This window comes from Sminthopsis crassicaudata, chromosome 2 (assembly GCF_048593235.1).
Source record: "Sminthopsis crassicaudata isolate SCR6 chromosome 2, ASM4859323v1, whole genome shotgun sequence".
Taxonomy (NCBI): Eukaryota; Metazoa; Chordata; class Mammalia; order Dasyuromorphia; family Dasyuridae; genus Sminthopsis; species Sminthopsis crassicaudata.
In genome coordinates, this window is record NC_133618.1 from 585,983,555 (window position 1) to 586,008,997 (window position 25,443).

Below are 25,443 nucleotides of genomic sequence, written 5' to 3' on the forward strand. Positions count from 1 at the left end.
CATCCTTTTATCCCCCAGGCTCACATCCTGGGTGCCTTCCTACACTTTTCACAATCTCTCACTTCCTGTATCCTATCTGTGGCCAAGACCTGTTGATTTCATCTTTGCATCGTATCTTTACTGTGTCCCCTTCTCTCTTTTGATAATTGCCATCACCCAGGTGCCAGCCCTCATTACCTCATGCCTGGACTATTGCAACTACTTGCCAATGAGTTTGTTGCCAAAGCCTATCAATTTCACCTTTGTAACATATCTCATATGTGTCCCCCCCCCCCATCTCCTCTGATAGTACCACCGTCCTGTTACAAGGCCTTATTGCCTTGAAATGGGGCTATTGCAATAGCCTGCTTATATGTCTGCCAGCTCCAAGTCTGTCCTCTGCATGGCAATGATTTTCCTAAAACAAAGTTCTTATCATTTTCCCTAATAAGTAAACTCCAGTAGCTCCCTCAATATCAAATACAAAAATATTCTGCTGTTAAGTCCTTAATAACTAAGCAAGCACATTCCAATATCCCGTCTTTCCAGTCTTGTACCTTACTTCTAGCCATGAACTCTTTGAGCCAGTGACACTGGTCCCACAAACAAGACACTCTATCTCTCTGCTCTAGCCACTTTTTTCTGGTTGTCCCCCATTCCTGGAATATTTTCCCAGCTCATCTGCCTACTGGCTTCTTTAAGGTTTCTACTAACATCCCATTTTCTATAGGAAAACTTCCAACATCTTTTAATGTTAGCAACTTTTAATTATTTCCTATTTATCCATCATGTAGCTTCCTTATAAATATTTGTTTGCCTGTTGTCTCCCCCTTCAGTTTGTGAGCTTCCTGGGGGCAGGGACTAGTTTTTGTCTTTTGTCCCCAGATAGCACAGTACCTGATATAATAATAGGTGCTTCATGTTTATTGACTGTGTTGTGTCTTCCTTAAAAATCTTTGGGGGTGGGAATGTCTTATGACAGTCTTGTTAGATTTTTAAAGTTAAATTGTTTAAATTTTATAGCTTGATAAACTAAGATGGGAAATAAGCATTGTCATTTCTCAGCTAGTGTGGCAGCATCTGTGAATTCAGGGGCTGAAAAGCAGAATTGTCTTTGATTCTAATGCAAGAGGTACCTTTGTTGTAGTGAGAATATTACCATCCACTTTGTATATTTTTCCTTGAATTATAGATAATTTTATAGTATTGCCCAAGAGAGTACATAATAGACTTAAAATTACCTTGGAAAAACCAATAAAGGTATTTCCAGGATGCTATTCCAATGTACGTAATTACTTTGAAACAATAGTAATACTATGGAATTACTATTTTAAAAATTCTAATTAAAAATTAGTTGTTAGAAAATTAGCATAGTAGTAGAAATTCACTATGATGAGTTTTTGTAATGGACTTTAAGCTATAGAATTTCTCCATTATCTCCAGAATCTATTCTACTAAATGTGGTCTCATATTTTAGTAAAGTCTTGAACTGAAACTTCACTGTGACATGGAACTGATCCTGAGTTTTCAGAGTCTCATGTCTTGCCAGTGAAACATGAACCTTGACAGGTTTTCCCAAACTTATCAGTTCTTCTCAAAAAAAAAAAAAAAAAAAAATCTTATTCACCATAACCTAGCATTGGGAGAGGCACACTATTAGTTTTCAACTTGTGAGGCAGAGGCAAGAGCTTTCTCTGTGCATTAAGTCTTCACACTGATCAATGGTAGATCATGGAGGAATTAAAGTATGGCTAATAAAATGTTACCATCATACTTCAATACAAAAATAGAGTTCAATGAAAATAGGTACTAGATGGTCACTAAGATGTTTTTTTAAGAGAGTTGAGGGAAAGTGCAACAATTTCTAAATTTAGTTGTTTGGCTAGGGAATTTTTTCTTTGAATTAGGGAAAAAAGTTAGTATTATTTCCATAATGAACCAGGATAGGGTTTCTTCTTTACCTGAGGTTTTGAACTTTTTAAAAGTATATTTTAATAACTATTTTGGCACAATTGTTTCCTTTTAAATCCCGTATATTTAATTTTATACATTCAAAAATGTTATTCCAAGAAGAAAATCTCCACACACAAAAAGGTAAAAATTCCTGAGCTAAGACAAAGGGCAGCTTTTCTTAATTTTTTCCTTTGGTTCTATAAGGATCACACAGCCAGAGATTTACCTGCAGTAACTAGATCATCTAGTCCAGAGGTGTCAAAAATAGGGTCTGCACCACTCTTCCCCAATTGTCCAGAACGTGGCTTGAACCAGATTAAAATCTAATGGGAACTTTTTAGCAAAATAAATAAAAACAGTACAACATAGATAACATTACATTTTAAAATTCAAAGTCAATATGCAGCTTCTTAGGGATCTTTCTTGTTTTTACTTGTTTAATATTACTGTTGTAGTCAATTCAAGAGAAATATAAAATGGTGCTTTTTTTTCTTGTCTTAAAAAAATGATCATCTGGGGCAGCTAGGTGCAATGAACAAGAGCATCCACCCTGAAGTCAAGAGGACCCAAGTTCAAATGTGGTCTCAGCCACTTAATATGTCCTAGCTGTGTGACCCTGGGCAAGTCACTTAACCCCAATCATCTCAGCAAAAAAAAAGAAAGAAAATATTGATTATTTTTATTGGTTCTTAAGGATACCAGTAAAAACAAACACTAAAATGTTTTGCTTTTCTGAGCCTTTCTAAGTGATGATTTTTCTCTTCTCTTCGCTTTTCTTCTCTTCTCTTTTTTTCTTTTCTTTTCTTTTCCTTGACCTATGATTTCATCAGTGTGGTGATTTCTAGTCTTCTAGAGTTGCCTGAAGGTTCTAAGAGGATGTGACTTGTGTTGTCATAGATAAGGTTTGAACTAACTGGAGGACTTTTGATTCATTCTGTCCTTGATGCCTCACTCATTCCTTACAATTAAGCACTTTTTAAAAAGTGGGATATTCCCTGTTGGAGATTCAGTTCATCTGTTTTGTTGATTACTGCACTAGTTATAGTAGTTCAATGTGCAGTGTCCTATAGTGCAAGTATCTTACTTTAACTGCTATAAGCTGCTATTTGTGATTCTTAAAAATTTAAACTTATCGTGATTGAGATAAGGACTTTTTAGTAAATGATACTTTTACACCACTGTTTTCTAAAAGTTATTTTAAAATTAAAAGTTCTTTTCTCCCATCCCTTCAAGCAAAGAAAGGCATTTAATAAAATAGCACAGTAAGATAAGAAACTATATATAGAATGTTCACTGAGCTTATGAAAACATTCTCCAAAATACACATATAATTGGTAAGAATGCATATGCTGAGGGAGTATGGATAGAAGGGCACCTATATTCCAGCTTTTATGTAGTTGGAAACTAGGAAACAAGGGGAAAAATTAAATCTTAAAAATGGATGTCTATATTATATTTTAAATATAACATTTTTTTCTATTAGGTTATCATCCAGGGTTTTCGAAGTTATAGAGATCAGACAATTGTAGATCCATTCAGTTCAAAACACAATGTTATAGGTAAGTATCTAATTGTTTGAGTGAAGCTTGTGTGTATTTTATTATGTTCAATTTATAAATTAAAAGTTTTTTTTCACTTTGTATTTAGATGAGAAATTATAAAGGAAAGGAAAAAAAAACTTTACAGACATCTCAAAAATAACAGTACTAAAATTAGTTTTAGAAACAAATCACAACCAGAATTTTTGAAAGTATATCTCATGAGTCTGAAACACCAATTAAATTTATTGTTGGGGGGAAAAGTGTACCAGTCCCATGCATCTGAATTCTTAATCTGTTTTAAGTATAATTATCCATTATATGTACTTGAAACACAAAGTTTATTTTTTTAATCATATGTTAATTTCATTAACTTTGAGGAAGCCTCTGTATTTAAAAATAATCTTTTACTTAAATTTGTGTTAAGATTAAGCATGATCTTGGTCAACTTATGTTCTAAATCTGGAATAACTTAATCACTGTGGCTTTATGAAATCAATCTTTCTGCATATATAACTTAGATTTTCCTTACTTTTTTCTTTTAATCTTCAATTTTTAATGTTAATAGGCATTTTCAATTGCATTATACAGGTGAAGAAAAAAAAGATTCATTTAACTCATTCTGTTTCTGGTGCTTCTGAATTTTTAAGACAGATTTAACTCTGTATTTCATTGGTCACAAAAATAAAATGTATTGTTTCTGTTACAAAAGGACATTTATATAGATGATAATTAAATAAAAAATGCTTAATTTTAACAAAAAGATACTCTTAAATATATATATATTTTTGGTGGGGAGGCAGCTGGGTAGTGCAGTGAACAGAGCACCAGTCTTGAGTTCAAATCTGGCCTCAAGACACTAACACTTTCTAGCTGTGTGATCCTGGGCAAGTCACTTAATTTTATTATGTTCAATTGCCTCAGTAGCAACATATATATGTAGGTATTTGATTTTTCCCCCCCTTTTTTTTTTGGCACACACTCATACGGATATGTGTACACACACCAATCTAGAATCGTTTGAAATCTCAGAAACAAGAGAAAAACAATTTATTTTGCTTTAAACTATTATTTTAGTGAATCAAGTAGTTTGCATGCATTAATTAGTTTTTTATTTTGCAAGTAGTGTTTTTAAAAATGGGAAAAATCTAAGTATTAATAATTAGAATATACTTTATACTATAATTATACATTTTTCTGTTATATGTGATTAGTGATTGAATCTTGGTTGTTTTAAAAGTATATTTGACAAGTATTCTTTTAAGAATATAAATATTGTGAGTATTCATTTATGTTGCTAAAATATATGTGGATATCCAAGACAATATCAATCTTTTGCAAGCTAACAAGAAACTTTGTTACTGCTGGAATTGAACTAATCAGTCTCACATAGTAAACTTTTCTATGCAGTAATGCTATCCATTTATAAATATTGAATGCATTATAGTTTTGGCTATTTGTAATTATTATGCAATTTTAAAAATATTCCCTAAGGCTAAATCTATAGATACCCATTTTTGGTTTATGTTGTGATAATTTGGCCAGAATTTTTAAAAAAATGATCAAAGTTTATCTGTAGCCTTATTTCATTGCATTTTAATGCATGTCAGTTTTGAGATTTTTTTGATTTATATAGGTGTTGATTATGAAAAGGTAACACTAATCAGTAATAATGTCTTCTGAGTAGTTATAGCTTTGGTTATGTTTAGCCTTTTAATTAGTATTATGAATGAAAACTTAGATCAAGTAGCTTCATAAATATTTTCAGAAATTAGGTGGCATATATGTATTAGAGAGCTGAAATTTTATGAAGCAATTCATTTTGAATGTCAATAATTTTAAGTTTTTTCCTGGATTATAGAGGTAAGAACATAGATCAACATTGAAGCAAATTTATCTTTTAAATTGAGATTGAAATGTTATTTTTTTTTTTTTTTGTGGCAGGTGACATAGGCAAATCTTTTTGTTTTATTTGTTGATTTTAATATTAGGCTTATCTGTTATTGTGTATTTTTTTTTAAATTCTTTTGAATAAAAATTAGAAAATTTATTTAAAAGTCTTTACATATTTTAAGCAGAATTGTATTTGATTTAGACTTACTCATTTTTAAATTTTTATTTTTTAAACCTATAGTGGGCAGAAATGGATCTGGGAAAAGTAATTTTTTTTATGGTAGGTATTGATTTTTTTTTTTAATTTTCTTTTTTTTGTCTAGATGTCTTTCAGTCAAATGCTATGTAATTGGTAGGCTATGTGTTTATAAGATAGCTAAAAATATTTTCTATGGTTAAATAATAGTACCTTCATTTGGGAATTTCTTGCTAAATTCTTATTCTGGAGTCTGTGTTTATTTTTTAATATTTTGATAATATTTCATTATAATTAGTTAACTTTGTAATCATCTATATTTTATGCTTTGAAAAATATTATTCTGAGAAGGGACCTATGGATTTTTCCTGTCTGTCAAAGGTATCCATGATACAAAAAGCCTAAGAACTCCTTGTGTTAAATTCATCAATGGGACCTCTTTTGGATTAAATGTCTAATGCTGTACTAAAATCTATACCCAAAATTTACCAAATGCTTGACCCTAAAAACCCCTCTGAGCCCGCTTGCTCATCTGTGAAAATGGAGATAAGAACTTTTATACTCTTCTTGCCAATTTCTAGAATTCAAATGAACTAATGTGTGGAAAGCATTTTACAAGTTTAAAATGCTTTAGAAAACCAATTATCAGTTATTTCTAGAAAATAGGTTAAAATACTTTTGGGAAAATATCATTTGATACAGTACATTTATATTTATAACTTTTTATATAAACTTTAATATAATAATAATTTAATACAAATGTACTTTAAATGTGAGGTTGAAAGCTAACTGTTATCACTGATCAAGAAATAGTTCTTTATTCTTTTGATAACCTATTTCTATACTGTAGAATTGAATTTATTTTTAAATATTAAATTTATTATTCTAATAAACATTCTTCTATGAGTATTTTTTCTGATATAATTGTTTTTTATAATTAGTGGATCTAATAATAAAGGAAACATTTTCATATTATGCAAAATATATAATTCCTGTTATTTTCAGTTTCTATATCTTAAAATAATGAGAAGTAGCAGGGGATGTTGTAAAGATTTTTAATCTGGAGTCAAAAGATCTAGTTCAAATTCTAATTGTCATTTACTGCCTTTGTGATCTGGGGCAAGTCCCCTTACCATCTTTAGCCTTTGTTTCCCTAAATGTGAAATGATTGAATTAGGTGACTTTTAAGAACCCTTCTAGTTCTAAATTTGTGATCCTTTGAACAGTTATTCTTCAAAAACCATGCAAGACACAACCCTCTCTTTTGAAATTACTATGCTTGTGTGCTTATTATAGCTATCCAGTTTGTACTCAGTGATGAATTTAGTCATCTTCGTCCAGAACAGAGATTGGCTTTGTTACATGTAAGTGAGATTATTTAATTATATTTACATATGCTTTATATAATCATCTATTCCTGGTGGATAAAATTTTTTTGTAAGATTACCATAGTTCTTTCAGTTAATATTGCTATATTATGTTACTATGCAATTTAATTTATTTTGTGGAAGCAATAGGACTCATTTGAATATAACGTTTGGAAGAAATTTGGGTCTAGCGCCTAAATAATTTTTATAAGAGAAATTTCCCTATCTTTATCTTAAGGAGGAGGCTCAATAAGGGGCTAAAAAGCAGGAATACATTTTCTGAGGATGTTTGGCATTGGCGTGCAAGGTAGTTGAGAATCAGAACCAGAATCTGAAGTTGTATGAAGAGTTTAGGAGAACCTGTTGGAAACATTGCTAGTCCTATTTATGACTGCAGCATAGAAAGCCCTGTAAATTGTAGTTGGACTTTTTAGACACATATTTGCTTAATACCATAAATAGTTATTTTCCAGTTTGAAGGATAAGAGGACATGTATAATTTTTGTAGGATTAAAAATTTGTTGGAATTATATTCCCTATTTAGATAATTATACCTTGTAATAAAATTCAGTAATTTTTTAAAGTACCTACTCTATGCCAGGCATTTTGCTAAGCCCTGGTCTCAAAAATAAGATATGAAAAAGTTACATTATTTCTATACTTGTTTCCCTGAGTAATGATGCCCCTTAGTGTTAGAAAGTTAGTTTTGTCTAATCATTATATTTACTTCTCCGGTTTAAGTTCATTTAATCTTTTTTTTTTTTTTTTTTTTTTTAATCCTTAAGACTGGGCTTTGCTGTCTTATTCAGGCTGGAAGGATAGGGGCTGTTCCTAGATTTTGTCTACTTTGATTAGCCCAAAAGCTTTGGTATGCTATGTATTCAGTCTGGATTCTGGTTCATCCAGAATCCTTGGGCAACCTGGTGCCCCCCATTTATTTGAAAACTGTATGTATTCTAAGCTAAAGTCCTATTACCATAATTGTATTGTAGGAATATTAGAATAATTTGATGGAACTTCTAAAAAGTTATTTTACTCTGAAAGTTATTATTAAATACCCTTCATGAAAAGCATATATTGGAAAATAACAAAAAATTTTATAAGAAAACCTTACATTTATTGTTTTCCTTCATCTTAGGAAGGCACTGGACCTAGAGTCATATCGGCTTTTGTTGAGATCATTTTTGATAATTCAGACAACAGATTACCAGTAAGTTGCCTATTAAAATTTCTTCAGTAATTATACCAAGATTTCATACTTTTAAAATGTCTGTAAGTTAAACACTAACTTTTTCAGGAAAATATTCAATGCAACTGTTTCTTTTCAAGTTCCAGTTTTTGTCTTTCAAAAGTACATAGATAAAATTAAGTGTTAAAGTTCAAATGGTTTATATTATATGTGAAGAAATGTGTTTTTTAAAAAATAGGACTAAGTAGGGTAATAGTCAATAACTAATGAAATTTATTAAGTGCCTATGTGCTAAGTACTACTCTGCTAAGTGCTGGGGATATAAATGAAAAAAGAAAGGAACTTATAGCCTAAGGGAGGGAAAAACAATTCCCCAATGAAATTTTAAAAAGGGAGGTTGGGGATGGTGAAAGAAGATGAAAATGTCAGTTAGGGAAGTCCCAAAGTAGTACAACCAGCTGAAAAATGAAATGTTTGATAAAGCATATGTATTATTATAAAGTAGACTCAGATATATCAAATACAAAGTAAATATGGCAAGTCCACTTGGGTGTTTTAAAATGAATGCAATGAGCCAAACTTAAATGCTTACGTGTTGTTTTTGGTTTTATTAGATTGATAAAGAGGAAGTTTCACTTCGTAGAGTCATTGGTGCCAAAAAAGATCAGTATTTTTTAGATAAGAAAATGGTAACGTAAGTAGTTTCCTTTTTTCTTCTTTAGCCAATAAAAACAAAGAAAAATGTTTCCCCACACATACCTGGTAGTATGCCTACATGATTTTTTCTTAATTTGTATTTATTTAGTTGTATTTATTTTCTAAAGGTACAACAAGTTTTTAAATGTCCTTAATCTGTATTGAACAATCAACTGTTTTTTGATTAACTTTCTTTAAATTACTTAACAACTGGGTTGTCAGTAGTTTATACTTAGAGGTGAAAATTTTATGATTATATCTCCTTCATGTTTATTGCCAGGAAAAACGATGTGATGAATCTACTTGAGAGTGCTGGATTTTCTCGAAGTAATCCTTATTACATTGTCAAACAAGGAAAGGTAAAGAACAATTGTATATTGACACTTGAATACATTTATTGAGATTAATACTTTCTTAAAATCAAATAAATTTTATTTTTGACTATTGTTTTTTACATGACCATCCCTTCTGGGTATTCCTTTTACTTCCCCACTAAATAGCCCTCTTTTTTTTTTTTTTTTTTTTTTTTAATAAAAATAGTTAAGCAAAACCAATCAACACATATTTGTGACTGAAAATATATACCAATTCCATATCCATAATCTCCTACTCCTCTACTGAAAAGAGGAAGGTGTCATAGTTCTTCTGGGGCTAGTTTCATTTTATTATTTTTTTGTTTTCTTATATTATTTCATTTCATTATTCTAATGTACATTGTTCTGGGTTTAATATCTTTTTTCAGTCCATACCAGATTTCCCAATTTAAAAAAAAAAAAAAATTCCTCACATTTGCCACTTGTTACAGCAGAATAATATTTCATTGCATTTTTATTCCACTGGTTAGCTATTTCCTAATCATTGGGTATCTGATTTGCTTATTATTTATTTTTGGCTGCTGTGAAAGAACTTCTGATCCTTTTGTTTTAATTAAGCCTTAATGGGGGAAAAAAATTCTTTTTAGATTTAGAAAGAACTTATTGGTACAGTTTTGATTACTTTTTATTATGATGATGAATTTTTTGCTTCAATAATAATGCAGTGGTATTGTAAATATTAAACAGGTTTCTTGATAGAAAAGTGTTTTTCAGCAAAATCTGTTTTATAAAAACTAACAGACTTTTGTAAAATTTGAGATACCTTCTACCTGGGAAAAAATATGGCTGTTAGTAAGGCAATATAATCATATTACCAAAATAAAGCAACAACTCTTTATATTTGTAATTAGGGGAAAACTAATCTAATAAATTAAAAACACTGCTGTCAGAGTACCACAAAATTAAAGTTATAAAAGGGAAAATAAACTCTAGTACCATAAATTTAGCAAGAAAATTGTTTAATCAAAGTAAACCTTTTGTTCCTGAATAAACTTTGTGAAAGAACAATATATGTTCGTTTAACTATTTCTTTAACTTTTTTAGATTAACCAGATGGCCACAGCACCTGACTCTCAGAGACTGAAGCTATTGAGAGAAGTGGCTGGTACTCGAGTCTATGATGAACGTAAAGAGGAAAGCATTTCTTTAATGAAAGAAACAGGTAAAATAACTCTTTGGATTTTAGCTTATTCTTTTTAGTTGTGAAGAGTAATTTCTAATTCTAAAGGTATATAATGTTTGATAAAACGTCTATAATTTTGTGGAGAAATAATCAATTTGAATGTCTAATGTATTTTGTGACATTTACTCCTTGATTGAAATAACAGGGGTTATTTTATTTCCTCTATAATGTGCCTCAGTTTACTATTTATTGAGGATTTCATTATTAGTGAGCATAATGGTTTTTAGTATCTAAAGGAACACAGGGATTTCAATGAAGTATTGTTAAGCTTCAATTCCTTGCATATATTGGGAGTTGAGGAGAAATGGTACTTTAGGATTCTTTTTAGAAAGTTTTAAAATTATAAAATTCAATTTAGTGCTAAGTGATTTCTTGACTTTTTTGGGGGTATTTAATGATTAAATCACATATGCAAATCATTGATAATTGTGTTAACAAAAGATCAGTCTAAAAAATGTACAGTTTTACAACTCCATCATTAAGTCATTTTTCTAGTTGACAGGTTGCTTTTTTTACTCTTGTGTACATTGTACAGATCATAGTTAGCAAAAGAACTAAGTTTATAGCTTCATAGGCTTAAAGCAGATGATAGAGGCATGTAAGTGAAATAAAGAACATCACCAATTTAAGAAATGTTGCAGTGTTGAATAGCTTGGCTATAATGTTTTAGAACATTTATATTTTAAAAATATTTGTATGTTTTGAAAGAAATATTTAAATAATATTGTTTCCTGTCCAGTAAAAAAAAGGTTTAATGAGAAAAGAAAAAGTTGCTAAGTTAACAATTATAAGATTAAATAGTTCAAAATTGTTCTAAATGAATTGTCCTCTTTTAGGTGAAAGGATAAAGCTTGAAACCAAACATTGATGTTTTCTTCATTTTCTACTGTGTTTAACAGATAATAGCTTTTTAAAAATTCTACTCTTTGTATACAACATAGTATAAATTGGCCATAACTCCATAGTATATCAGAATATTTCATATATTAGTTCTGTTTTTGACAGAACTAATTTTGACAGAATGTATTTGACATAAGCCAACCCATTACATTGTTGTTAAAGAGGGGAAAATTCCATTAACAAAATAAAAATAGAAAGAGGACTTTTGTCTACAATTTCAGCAACATCTTGATTTTTGAAAAATTCTACTGTGAAACTGAAGATCTTTTTAAAGACTTTGGATTCAGAGTCCCTTCTGACATACAGCACATTGTTATGTAATAAAAAACAATGTAATAAACATATATTGATAAATTATTTGATACATTGAATAGCTACATTTTTACTTAAGGATACTGTACTGTACTTACAAATCTGAAAAAGGCATTTATTGCTATCAGAAATTAAAATCTTAAAGACAAAAGGTCTTTAAAACAATTTATTGCTGAATGTTTAAAGCATAATAATGCTCTTTAACTCAGTGGATGTTTTGGCCAAAATTGAATTGGTCCAGAAAATGACTCAAAAACTAATGTTTTAAGTAATTGTCATTTTTAGGGTTTAGTTTTAGAGAGATTTAGGGGCAACTAGGTGGCCCAGTGGATAGAGTACCAGCCCTGAAGTCAGGAGGACCCAAGTTCAAATCTGAGACCAGTCTCAGACACTTAACATTTTCTAGCTGTGTTACTCTGAGCAAGTCACTTAACCTCAATTGCCTCAGCAAAAAAAAAAAAAAAAAGTAATCATAGTTTTAGGGATATTTAGAATATCCAATAATTAAATCCAATAAATTAAATCATTATATTGAACATTAAATACATTTCCCATAGACATGATATTTTTATTTCTTAGTTGTGTTTTTGTTAATATAAGCAATTGAAAAGAACTGGATTGTGACATCTATGCTGTATGCAAATTGTAAAGTTAGTTGTGACACACTTCTGTAATTCAACACTAATTAGAAATAATAATTTAGCACTAGTATTTCATTATAGTATGTTCCTGTTTTCATATGAGAAGAAACACTGTTAGGGAAAGAACAACGTGAAGTTTACAATTCAGTTATTCGCCACTTGTGGTTATTAAGGGTTCTAGCATTAATATTTTTAGGTATAGGAATGGTTTTTGGTCTCTTTTAAAATAATAATTCTATCCACTGTGGTTTATTAAAGCAGGATAGTCTTAAATTTTTTATATTTAATGTCAGATGAATGTTCTTTACTCTTAAAATTAAACACAATTCATGGCATCTTTGAAAAGTACATTTTATCATATTAAAAAATTTTTTTTGTTTTAAGAGGGCAAACGGGAAAAAATCAATGAGTTGTTAAAATATATTGAAGAGAGATTACATACGCTAGAGGAGGAAAAAGAAGAACTTGCACAATATCAAAAATGGGATAAAATGAGACGAGCCCTGGAATATACCATTTATAATCAAGAACTTAATGAAACCCGTGCCAAACTTGATGAGGTAAAAAAAAGTTGTCTTATCTTTTGTAGTTAAGATGCAATTCTTTTCATTTTTAGATAAATGTGTACCTTTATAAGCTTTTCTAATTTTGAATGAGTTTACCAGAAGATATTTTTCATTTAATTAAAAGGAAATACCAGGTATTTTGAAATCCAAATTAAAATGAATCGCAAATATATATGTGGTTATATAATTGCTTTGCCTCTTTGAGTAGATTAAGGAACTGTTTCAGTAGTTGGTGGTATCACCCTCTAAAAATAGAGTAGTTTTTAAAAAAATTTCAATGGTGCATTTTTGCTCCCATTTTAGAAACTTTTTTGTCAGCTCTGATACGGAATTATTCAGAATATAGTATTTTTTTAAAAAAATTCTTCCACAAATCTAGATCACTTAACTTAGAAATTTAAAAAAAAAAAAAAAGATTAACCACATTTTCCTTCCATGAATAATATAACCAGTGGCAACCATGAAAGTATTGAAATTCTTGTGAGGTTCTGATATAAGATACTGGATAATGTAACTTGATATTATGGTGATGTTATCGAGAAGTTATATGCAGAATGTCATAATAAAATAAGTAATTTAAAATATAGATTAGAAATTTTGCTATTTAAAAGAATTTTACCAAAATTCCTCATTTAAAAGCCTCTTTTAGGGACAGGTAGATGGCACAGTGAGTGGAATCAGGTGCATCTAAGTTTAAATCTGGCTTTAGACACTTACTAGCTAGCTATCTTACTTTTATCTTTGGAGAAAAACTTTTTTTTTAAAAAGGAAAAACCTTTCTAAGTCAAATAATTATTCATCCTGTTTCCCGTACTTCATCCTAATATGCCAATATAAATATACATTTTCCTAGATAAACTTTGCTTAAAGCAATGTATGTAAATATTTGGATAATATTGGGACATAATAAACAAGTACTTAATGCCTGAGTAGTGGTAGTCTTTTCTCTCTTTCTCTCTCTCTCTCTCTCTCTCTCTCTCTCTCTCTCTCTCTCTCTCTCTCTCTCTCTTTTTTTTTTTTTGACATGAACACTGAACAATAGTTTATTTGAGATTCACCAGTATTTCTGTCAGTTTTATTCTTGTTGATCAAAATTAGTGACCTTGAAAAAAAAAGAATAAAAGGTGGTCCAAAATAAACATTGCTGTAAGTGAAAAAAATTTTTTTTGACTTTTTCTTAATTTCCTAGAATTTTTTTCTTAATATTCTGAAATCACAAGCATTCAGATTCAGAAAGTAGCTAAGAAACTATCATATCCAGTTTCTACCCTAAAAGTCAAATTAACCGACTTTCAAATCCTAATAGTTACCATTTCTTTGTGGCTTTGCAAGAACTGTGTCTTCATATCCAGAATGGCTTTTTTTTTTTTCTCATTTTAAAATTTTTTTCCCTTTTAAAAATATATTAACACATTTTTATGGAATAAAATAAGCATTACCATAATACAGTACAATAAAAAAAAATTTGTGCATGAAACTGCAAATCCACTGTGCACAGCTTGCTATCTCTTTCAATATACATCAAAATTATTGTGTAATTTTTTTTTCTTTTTGTGTCCTTTCCCCAGCCCTTCCTAGAAATGACTACTTAATTAAGCCCAAATGAGGTGTATGTATGATGTAAAATTATTCTGTTTTTTATTCCTAGAATTTTGTTTTATGTTTTTGTTATATGTACATTCATTTTTTTATGTATATCCTTATGAATCCTATTGGAAGAGAAAAATCAGAACAAAAGGAAAAAACCATGAGGAAAAAAATAACAGAAGAAAAAAAAAGCGAATATTAGCACGTTTTGATTTATATTCACAATTTGTTCTCTGTGAATGCGAATGGTGTTTTCTTTCCAATGATTATTGGGATTACTTCGGATCACTGACCCACTGAGAACAACCATGTCTGTCATTGTTGATCATCACACAACCCTGCTGTTGCTATCTATAATGTATTCCTTGTTCTCTTGTTTTGCTCAGCATCAGTTCATGTAAATCTTTCTAGACCGTTCTAAAATCAACCTGTTCATCTTTTTTTTTTTTAATAGGAAGAAAATATTCCATAACTTTTATATTCTTATTCAGCCATTCCCCAATTAATAGGTATCTACTCATTTTCAAATGCTGCTACAAACATTTTTTGTACAATGTAGGTCCTTTTCCTTTTTCTATAATTTCTTTGGGATGCAGATCCCAGTAGTGGTGCTGCTGGATCAAATTTGGGCATAGTTCCAAATTGCTCTCCAGAACCATTAGTGGACTAGTTTTCCCCATATTCCCTCCAATATTTATCTTTATTTTTTTTCCTGTCATCTTAGCCAATCTGACAAGTGTGAGGTGTAGTACCTCAGATTTGTTTTAATATGTGTTTCTCTAATCACTATTTTTTATATGACTATGGATATCTTTAATTTCTTTATCAAAAAATTGTTCATACCCTTTGACCATTTATCAATTGGGAAATGATATATATTTTTATACATTGACTCAGTTCTTTATATATGAGACCTTTATCATAGCTATTGGCTATAAAAAAATTTTTTTTTCCCCCAGCTGTCTGCTTCCTTTCTAATCTTGCCTGCATTGGTTTAAAATTTATTTATTTATTTTATTTGTGCAAAACCTTTTTAATTTAATGTAATCAGAATTATTCATTTTGCATTTTATAATGTTCTTCAGTTCTTTGGTCATACTTTTTTCTCTTTTCCAAATAACTGATAGATAAACTATCCTTTGCACTCTGCTTAAATCATGTACCTATTTTTCTAACCTTATTTTGATATAAGGTATGAGATTTAGTCTAAGCCGAGTTTCTGAAATGTTATTTTCCAGCAATTTTTGTCAAATTGTAACTTCTTATCCCAGAAGCTGTAGTCTTTGAGTTTATCAAATAGTAGATTATTATACTCATTGATTATTGTGTCTTGTGTATCTCATCTATTCCATTGATCCACCACTCTCTTAGCCAGTAGGAAAAGGTTTAGAAGACTGCTGCTTAATAATAGAGTTTTAAATTATTGTTAGGCCATCATACTTTGCATTTTCTCTCCATTGATTCCCTTGATATTCTTGACCTTTTATTTTTCCAGATGAATTTTGTTATTACTTTTTCTAGTTTTATAAAATAAGTTTTTGTCAGCTTGATTGATATGATACTGAATCAGTGGAATTTAGGTAGAATTGTCATTTTTATTATATTAGCTTGGTCTACCCTTGAGCAAATGATATTTTTCCAGTTGTTTAGATCTGACTTTATTTGTGTGAAAAATGTTTTGTAAATAAATGTGTTCACATAGTTCCTAAGTTTGTTTTGGCAGGTAGACACCCAAATATTTTATTTTGTATACAGTTGTTTTAAATGGAATTTTTCTTTCTGCCTCTTTCTGCTGGGCTTTGTTAATAACATATACAAATGCTGATGATTTGTGTGGATTTATTTGTATAAAGTTATTCTATGCATACTTATATTTATCAGTTCTTGCTCTAGATGCAGATAGTGTCTTTCTTAATATGTCCTATAAATAATTTGGTAGGATCTTTTATTTACAGTTATCTGCTAAAAGAGAGACAAGTGGAGAGAAATCCAGACAATTAAGAGATGCTCAACAGGATGCCCGAGATAAGATGGAGGTAAGATTATAGTAAATTGGGCATTTTATCAATAAGATCCCTTTCTATTTGAGTGGGGAAAGAGAATCACTATATCCTTACTGACTAGCAGGCTCTGTGCTTATGAACATGGCTACACACATTTAGGGAGGACCTACTATGTACCAAGCATAATGTTCAGCACTAAAGATTCAAAGAAGAACAAAACTAGTCTCTGCCCCCAGGTAATTTTACATTCTAATGGGGAAAACATCTTGAAAACAACAATGTACAAATGATATATACAGGGAAAATTGCAGGGAATTTTAGAAGAAAGGCACTATTATTGGGGGGAGGTTATAAAATCTTCTTCCAGAAAGTGGATTTTTAGCTGGGACTTGAAGGAAGTCAAGAAAGCCAAAAGATAGAAATGAAGAAGAGAATTCCAGGGAGACAACCTGAAGAGAAGCAAAAGTCAGTAAGAAGAAATTATCCTAATGATAACCCCATTGGGGAATCCTGGAGGAAGAGCATTTTAATTCTGGGGATCAGCCAGTAAAAATGTATGGGATAGGGACATGAGATGTCTTGTACCAGGAACAGCAAGGAGGCCAGAGTCCCTGGATCCCAAAATACATAGATAGGAATAGAATGTAGGAAAGTTAGGAAATGCCTTTCAAAGAATTTTATATTTGATCTTGGAAATTTGGAGCTAATTGAGTTCATTGAGTGGAACTAGGGAAAGAAGACATGGTTAGACTTGTACTGAAAAAAAATCAATTTGACTCTAGTGGAGAATAACCCAAGTGGGAGAGACTTGAGGCAGGGAGATGAAGCAATAGGCTATTTCGGTAGTCTTAAGTGTGAGGTGATCAGACCTTCTACCAGGATAGTGACAGTGTCAGGAAAGAAGGGGATGTATATGAGGAATGCTATGAAGGTAAAATTAGCAGGTCTTGGCCACTGGTTGTACATGGGGGAGTGAGAGATGATAACCTCAGTTTAGAGCCTGGATTATTGGGAGGATGGTGGAACCTTAGTAATAGGGAAATTAGGAAGAGGAGAGAGTTTAAGGGGAAAGATTATGAGTTAGGTTTTGGACATGCTAAATTTAAAATGTCTATGGAATATCTAGTTTGATATGTACAATAGGTAATTGAAGATAGGAGCCTGGAGTTCTGCAAAGATATTAGGGCTGAACAAAACAGATCATTAACATAGAAATGATCATTGAATTGTGGGGGTTGATGAGATTGCCAAGTGAAATATTAAAGAGTGGGAATAAAATTTCCTTAGTACAGAAGGAAAGCCATGAGTATAGAAGAGAGCCCAGGGCAGAATGTTGTGGGTCATCCATGTTTAGTGGGGCAAGACTTAACTGAAGAATCAGGAAAGGAAACTCAAATTGCCTGGAGGTAGTAGGAGAATCAGAATATATTAATGTGATAAAATACTAGAAACAAAATATTAAAATGTTCAGCACAGAGAGGTCAAGAAATATGAAGATTGAGGAAGGGCCAATAAATTTGACAGTTAAGAAATCATTGACTTTGCAGAAAGCACTTTTAGTCAAATGGTGATGTTGAAAACCTGATTCTCAAGTGGAGACTGTGAAAGGATTTTAGCCATAGAAGGGGAGGAAAGATAAAGGAGAAAAGCTAGTGGGGATGGATGAATCAAGTGAAACTTCAAGGATGGGGAAGACTTCAGCATTTTCATTAGCATTAGGAAAGTAGCCACTAGACAGGGAGAGATTGAAGATAAGTTGAGGGAATAGAGATAACAAGGGGGACAACCTAATGGAGAAGATAAAGATGGATTGGGATCACTTGTTCACGTAAAGGGTGTGTACTTTGGCCAAGAAATGGCCTTCTCTTCATGTAAGACTGAGATGAAGAAAGAAATAGTTATAGAAAACATGTGAGAGCTGTGCAGTAAGGAAGAAACGAGGAGAGGGAGTTCTTAGTGAATGGCCTTAATTTTTTTTTTTTTTTTTTTTAAGTAAAATACAGAGTGAGATGCTTATAAGGAAGAGGGAAGGGAACTGTGAGTGGTTTAATGGACAAAAAGTTGAAAAAGCCACTGTGGTTGACTAATAGAGAAGCATAGAAGGAGTTTTTGCCATAGAAAGGACTCAGTTGAGATTTGAGTATTACAAATTTATAGTGGATCCCATAAGTATAGATTGATTTGTTTAGATATACACGAGTAGGGGTGGGAGCAATAGATGGTAAGCATCTAAGGCCAAGAAGCAGAGCAGAGCAAAAAGGGAGCTGCTACAAGGCCAAGAGCAGGGAAGAAAAAGAGGCAGTGTGTAGTGTAACTAGCACAGATGAAATGATAGAAAAAAGTGAAAGCAAGTAGGAGTTATATTTTGGATATAGAATAAGGGAATAGTAATATTTTGTTTATGACTTACTCTACTCCACTTTGATAAAGTTTTAAGGAATTTTAGGATTGGGAGAATATAGAAAAGGTAGTAAGAAGGAAGGAGACGAGATAGGGAAAAGATTTGATATACCATAGTTGACAAGATTTGCTTTCTAATTGTTATGAACTAATGTAATAAGGTAGAAAAGAGGACTTGATTTTAAAGTCAGTTGATCTACATATAAATCTTGGCTCTATTACTTTTAGAAAGGGAAGTAGATTTGGAATGATGTATTAACTTTTAAATTATTCCTCTAAATTTTATGGTGAATCTATGAAGGCCAAGTCATTTAATTTTTATAGACTTAATTTCTTTATATATGAATTAGGGATATATACTATATGGTTTCTTTAAATTTGTGGTCCTATGACATTTTGTTAAATCCTTTTTTTTTCTTCATCATTATTGTATATATAGGATATTGAACGACAGGTTCGAGAATTGAAAACAAAAATTTCAGCAATGAAAGAAGAAAAAGAGCAGCTTAGTGCTGAAAGACAGGAACAAATTAAGCAGAGGACTAAATTAGAACTTAAAGCTAAGGATTTGCAAGATGAATTGGCAGGCAACAGTGAACAGAGGGTAAGATGAAATAAAAAATATATAATTTAAAAAATAAATAAAATAAAATTTTGTGGCAAATTCTTGCCACAAAAATTTCATAGCTGGCATTTTTCAGTAAGTTGCTACATCATTATGAACTCAATTCCAATCGATCCTTATTGTTTGTTGACTCAGTAAATGAATAAGCTGTTTTTATCGTTTTCATTGTTTCTTGAATAATTTTATTATATTTCTTTGAGTATATTTCACTTTTGTGCTAGTATGATAAAATTAGTTGAAAGAACTCTCATATCTTTTTCCTTCATTTTCAGAAACGCCTGTTAAAAGAGAGGCAGAAGCTTCTTGAGAAAATAGAGGAAAAGCAAAAAGAGCTTGCAGAAACTGAGCCCAAATTCAACAGTGTAAAAGAAAAGGAAGAGCGAGGAATTGCTAGGTCTGGTGTTTGGTTTTGTTTTGCTTTTGTTTTTGTTTTTGTTTTTGTTTTTTTTTGTTTTTTTTTTTTTTTCTTATACAAATGTTAAGTTTAAAGGGTGTACACTGAAAAGCTAAAGACCAAAATTTTTAATTAATCCCTTTAGAAACTAATAGTAGTTTGTGTTTTAGTTACCTTTCCAACTATCACTGGTATAATTATGAAATAATAAGGCCTTTGAAACATGTATACAAAGAACTTTTAAAATGTTAAAGTGCTACACAATTGTGAGCTGAATGTTTAGTTCATAATTACAACATGTTCTAATATATTACTAGAAAAGCAATATTGTACAAAAAGCAATTTGAAACTAGATGTTTCCTTTTGTAAAGTAAGAAAGTTGGCTTGAAACCTCTAAGGGCCCTTCTAACTTTAAAATCTGCCTTATGTTCTTGTGCAAATTTGTATAACTTATAAATTTGAATCCCCTGAATAACATTGGACAGTTCATTTTTAGCCTTCTTGAGCCACATACAAAATGATAAATAATCTATCAAGTATGATTCTCTGAAAATTTATTGGGCTTTCATTTGAAGAAAAGACTATTTTGAAGAGAGGCAGATTGACTTCAAAGTGGTAAATTTGTATGCCATAGAACTAAGCAAAGTACTTTTTATACAGTTGCATACATCCACATATTCATATATGTACACATATTCATAATTCAGCAAAATTGGTTTTCTTTGTAGCTCTGTATATTTTATTGTATGTTTTGATACTGATAATGAGTTCACAAGTTTCATGAGATTGCCAGGAGTTCGTGACACAAAAAATTAAACAACCTCTGTACTAGGAGTTCTCTAGGACTTATTTATTTCCCTATTTTCTTCTTCCCTCATATCTCCTTTGTCCCTCATGACAAAAACTCCAGACTTTTTTGGATTAGTCCAAATCTGGAGTGTCCTCTTTGCTGTTGTTATGACTACAATCTGAATTCTGTTCTATGCAGTTGAAGGCAGGGACTACAGTTTACATTTATATCTTTGTTAGGATAGTGTGATATACATAAATGCCTGATGAAATGTTCAATGAATAAATGAAAATGTCATAAAAAACATTCTACTTTTTCATTTACTGAGCTGTTTTCAGTAAAAATGTGTAGGCACACATTCCCTTTACATCATCTTGGCTTTTTGTAAAACTTACAGATGATTGTTGCTGAGTACAATAAATACTATTTTTATTTATGCCTGAAGGAAAAAAGTTCAACAAAGTCAATCAATGTATCAAAATAGTCTGATGCTTTATGCAATCTCCCATCTGCACAACGTAGCAGAGGGAAGTATCTTCTTGTATATCTTCTTTGAAACCATAGCTGGCTGTTAAAATTTTGTAGCATTCAGTTTTTATTGTTTTGGAACTCTTTATTCTTTGTTTTTGGTGTTTTCCGTTTTATTTATTCATTCATTCACATTCTTAAAGTCCTCTACATAGTATTTAATTCCCAGTTTTGGTATTAATTTTTTTCTTTTTTCTTTTTTTTTTGATCTATTTTAACATTTATCAATTATGAATAGATTGGCACAGGCTACTCAAGAAAGAACAGACCTTTATGCAAAGCAAGGTCGAGGAAGCCAGTTTACATCCAAAGAAGAAAGAGATAAATGGATTAAAAAGGAGCTAAAGTCTTTAGATCAAGCCATTAATGACAAAAAACGACAGATTGCTGCGATACACAAGGACTTGGAAGATACTGAAGCTAATAAGGAAAAAAATTTGGAACAGTACAATGTAAGAAGTTTTGAGTATTTTTATTTTAGTTATGGGGAGTAGTTATATTTAGCAAAAATTAAATATAAAATATTCATTGTTTTGAAGTTTTATTTTTAAACATTAATCTAAATAGTCTAGTCCTATGACATAGAATAAATAATTGCCATATAGTAGAAAAATGTAAATTTTTTTTTAATGTGTGTTTGGGTAATTACTGTTTCATTTTTATTTCTGATTCCATGGGAAACCCTAAGAATGTAATTACATAAAATAAAATCTCGATTCATAAAAATGACCAAAAAACTCAAAATCATAAAATGATAAAAATACTGTTTGCGCATATACATTTTTTTATAGATCTTGAAATTACCTGATTTGATTAATTTTTGGTCATTCCACATTTCTCTCTGCTTTACAACCCCAAACCCTGTTCTTCATCCTCATCATGATTTCCATCTCACCATTCCTAAATTCTTTCCCAGACTATTCCTTCATTGGCTACATTCTCCTTTTGCCATTTGATTTCTTGGTGAACTAGTTCAGTTCTACAATATCCCCTTCTTTTTGATTGTCTAGCTTTATTAAGCCCTCAAACTTGGATTACTTCCACTCTGTGTAGCCAAACAAAGCTATAGAAAAATCACCAAGTGTGTTAACCAGATCCACTATAAATATGTTACACAGTTTCAATTGCTTTCTCGCTGTGCTGAAGCCATACCAATGCCACAGTCCAAATTTTAATGAGCTATGGTTTTGGGATGATGGCCAGGGATAATTTTTCATTGATTTTTATAGAATGTACAATTTTATAGAATGTATTTCTTCATGGCCAATAATGGTTGTTTATCCTTAAAATATAATCTGTGATCGATATCCTTCTTAGGAGAAAGTAAAGGGACATGAACATCTCTTCACTTTGCATGTTATCAGGTTGTAGGAAGTATTCTTTTCTAAAAGATGAAAGAAGACCTTAAAAATGAAAACAAGTGGAAAAGGATATTGAAAGGGAGAAAGAAATCCTGCTCTCTGTCAGGAATGTAGAAGAATGTTATAAAGGAAAAAATGAAGAAAGGGAGCTTCATGAGGCCAAGTAACATCTCTGAAGCTCCCTTTAGGGCAGAGATTTGAACTCTGTGCGAAGGAAGCAGCTAGTTTATCCTTCAAAGAATGATGCTTTTAGGTATAGATGTTAGATGAAAGATTATCCAGTTAAAAACGGTGTGTATGTTAGGTGAAAGATTATCCAATAAAAACAGAAAATTATCAGTGATTCCCTGTAAAAGGTGGTGAGACAGCTTATTGTAAACTTGTTAATAGTAATAGAGAATTTTATCTACTAAGATTTTTATAGACCCTCTCAAGACATGTCTGTCAAAGCATATGACTGTGACCTCTATTTGATGATTGGTGGGGCAAAAATAATATTGTCCAAAGGAACATATTGGTATTATTAAAGATTATTTATATCAGTTCTTTTTCTTTTTAATCTTATTTTTCTTTTGTGAGGCAATTGGGTTAAATTACTTGCCCAGGGTCATATAGCTGGGAAATGTTTAAGGGTCTAAGGCCATATTTGAACTTGGGTCCTCCTGATTTCAGGGTTAGTGCTCTTATCCACTGCACCAGGTAGCTACTCCTATCAATTCTTTTTGTGGTAACAAAAAAATTAGAAAGTGAAAGGATGCTCTTCAATTGGGAAATAGCTGAACAAATAATGGTATGTAAATATGACATTACTATTGTGCTATAAGAAATGAAGGGGATTCTATTTTTGTCCGCCTGCATTTTTGGTTTCCTTCACAGGCGAATTGTACACTATTTCAAAGTCCGATTCTTTTTGTACAGCAAAACAACTGTTTGGACATGTATACATAGATTGTATTTAATTTATACTTTAACATATTTAACATGTATTGGTCAACCTGCCATCTGGGGGGGGGGGGAGAAGGAGAAGGAGGAAAATTAGAACAAAAGGTTTGGCAATTGTCAATGCTGTAAAATTACCCATGCATCTATCTGGTAAATAAAAACTATTAAAAAAGAAGAAGAAGAAGAAATGAAGGGGATGATTTCAGAAATATCTGGGAGTTAGAAAAGATGTTGCAAAATGAACTGAGCAGAACCAGAAGAAGAATCTATATGGTAACAGCAATATTACCAATATTACAATGATAAATAACTATGAAAGACTTAGTAATCCAAAGGACTCATGATATAAAAGCTATCCATCTTCAGGTAAAGAACTGATGGATTCAAAATATAGACTGAAGGTTATTTTTTCCTTTTTTTTTTTTTTTGCTTTATTTTATTATTATTATTATTATTTTTGCAGAGATGTCTTATATGACTTCATATGTATTATTTATCTTGCCTTCTCCATTGGTGGTGGATGGATGGAAAGGGATAGCATTTGAAACTGAAAATAAAATAAAATTAAAAATTCTTAGAACAAGTTTTTAAAGAAGTAATAAGAATTGGATCTTTTAATGATTTTTAATTTCATTTACATGACATTGTTTTTAAGGGCTGAGTTTATTTCATCTTTGTGGAGTTTTTAAAAGAAATAATGTAATTCATAACAAATTGCTTAATTATAAAGTTTATAGTGACATTGTGCCTCTGAAAATAGTGCCCTAATATAAAACATATGAAAATAGAGGCTTTATTTAGAATAACAATGTTAAATGATTTTTGTTTCCTGTAGAAACTGGATCAGGATCTTAATGAAGTAAAGGCTCGAGTGGAAGAACTGGATAGAAAATACTATGAAGTGAAGAACAAGAAAGATGAATTACAGAGTGAAAGAAAGTTAGTAATATGTTTTAGTTTTCATATATGAATTTGTTGCTTTCTTAAAGTATTTGTAACATTTGTGAACATTATCTTTCAGATATAAATTTATTTTCTTTTAAAAGGTTTCTATTCAATGTCTTCAAATTGCTTAATTTAAAAAAAATCTAATTTTTATTTACAGTTATTTATGGAGAGAGGAAAATGCAGAACAACAAGCACTTGCTGCCAAACGAGAAGATCTTGAAAAAAAGCAGCAACTTCTTAGAGCAGCAACAGGAAAGGTGGGCAGTATTCTTTTTAGTAAGCTTAACAGAAGACATAATTGTTACTACAAATATCTTACTGAATCTATCATGCCACAAGAAGAATTTGTCAATCATGCTGAGGGATCATTGTTGTCAAGTAGTAAATAGCACAGATGACAAATCACTTAATAACATTGGGTGACAGATATTTTATGATTGTCAATAAAATAACTATCATCTGTAGGAACTATTACTAATTTAATATTTTTGATAGTACTATAAAAGTCTTTAATTTTGTTTTATTCTTACTGGCAGAAATACCTAATGTTTTAAACTTTCTACATATTTTTCTTTTTCCAACAGGCTATTTTAAATGGCATAGACAGCATAAACAAAGTTTTGGATCATTTTCGTCGAAAAGGCATAAATCAGCATGTTCAAAATGGCTATCATGGTATCGTGATGAATAACTTTGAGTGTGAACCAGCTTTCTACACATGCGTTGAAGTCACTGCTGGCAACAGGTGAAGTAGTTATTGGCATTCAGGGTTCAGAATAAGAGCAAGAGCAAAAAAAAATGTTTTTTTGGGGCTTTGAGAATAATATAAGCATTTGAAGTTATTCTTCTTTCTCTTCAACTTTTTAATTCAACTTTCAGATGGAAAAAGGTCGAAAACAATTTCTAATTCTAAAATCCAGGGTTCTCATCTTGTTTAGCTTTGCTATCATGGACATTTCCTCTTAGCTTGTGTTGATGCCATTATTTCTTTGTCATTTAAATTTTTTTTCTTTTTTTTCTCCAAGTTTAAAATGAAAAATATTTATTAATTGGTTACAATAGAATTAAATTCTTTATT

The 25,443-nt window shown here is 30.9% G+C and overlaps 1 protein-coding gene across 1 annotated transcript in view; it reads left to right on the top strand.

Moving 5' to 3' along the window:
- The window catches only part of SMC3 (structural maintenance of chromosomes 3), a 44,199-nt gene that overhangs the window by 1,630 nt on the left and 17,126 nt on the right, over positions 1–25,443 (top strand). Inside the window, exons 2-16 of the mRNA XM_074295569.1 lie at positions 3,416–3,491; positions 5,605–5,643; positions 6,856–6,923; positions 8,065–8,136; positions 8,730–8,809; positions 9,092–9,170; positions 10,230–10,347; positions 12,606–12,781; positions 16,330–16,410; positions 19,217–19,381; positions 19,675–19,796; positions 21,353–21,566; positions 24,253–24,356; positions 24,523–24,622; positions 24,950–25,110. Of these exons, the coding sequence (XP_074151670.1) occupies positions 3,416–3,491; positions 5,605–5,643; positions 6,856–6,923; positions 8,065–8,136; positions 8,730–8,809; positions 9,092–9,170; positions 10,230–10,347; positions 12,606–12,781; positions 16,330–16,410; positions 19,217–19,381; positions 19,675–19,796; positions 21,353–21,566; positions 24,253–24,356; positions 24,523–24,622; positions 24,950–25,110 (1,655 nt within the window). The remainder of the gene's footprint in view (positions 1–3,415; positions 3,492–5,604; positions 5,644–6,855; positions 6,924–8,064; positions 8,137–8,729; positions 8,810–9,091; positions 9,171–10,229; positions 10,348–12,605; positions 12,782–16,329; positions 16,411–19,216; positions 19,382–19,674; positions 19,797–21,352; positions 21,567–24,252; positions 24,357–24,522; positions 24,623–24,949; positions 25,111–25,443) is intronic.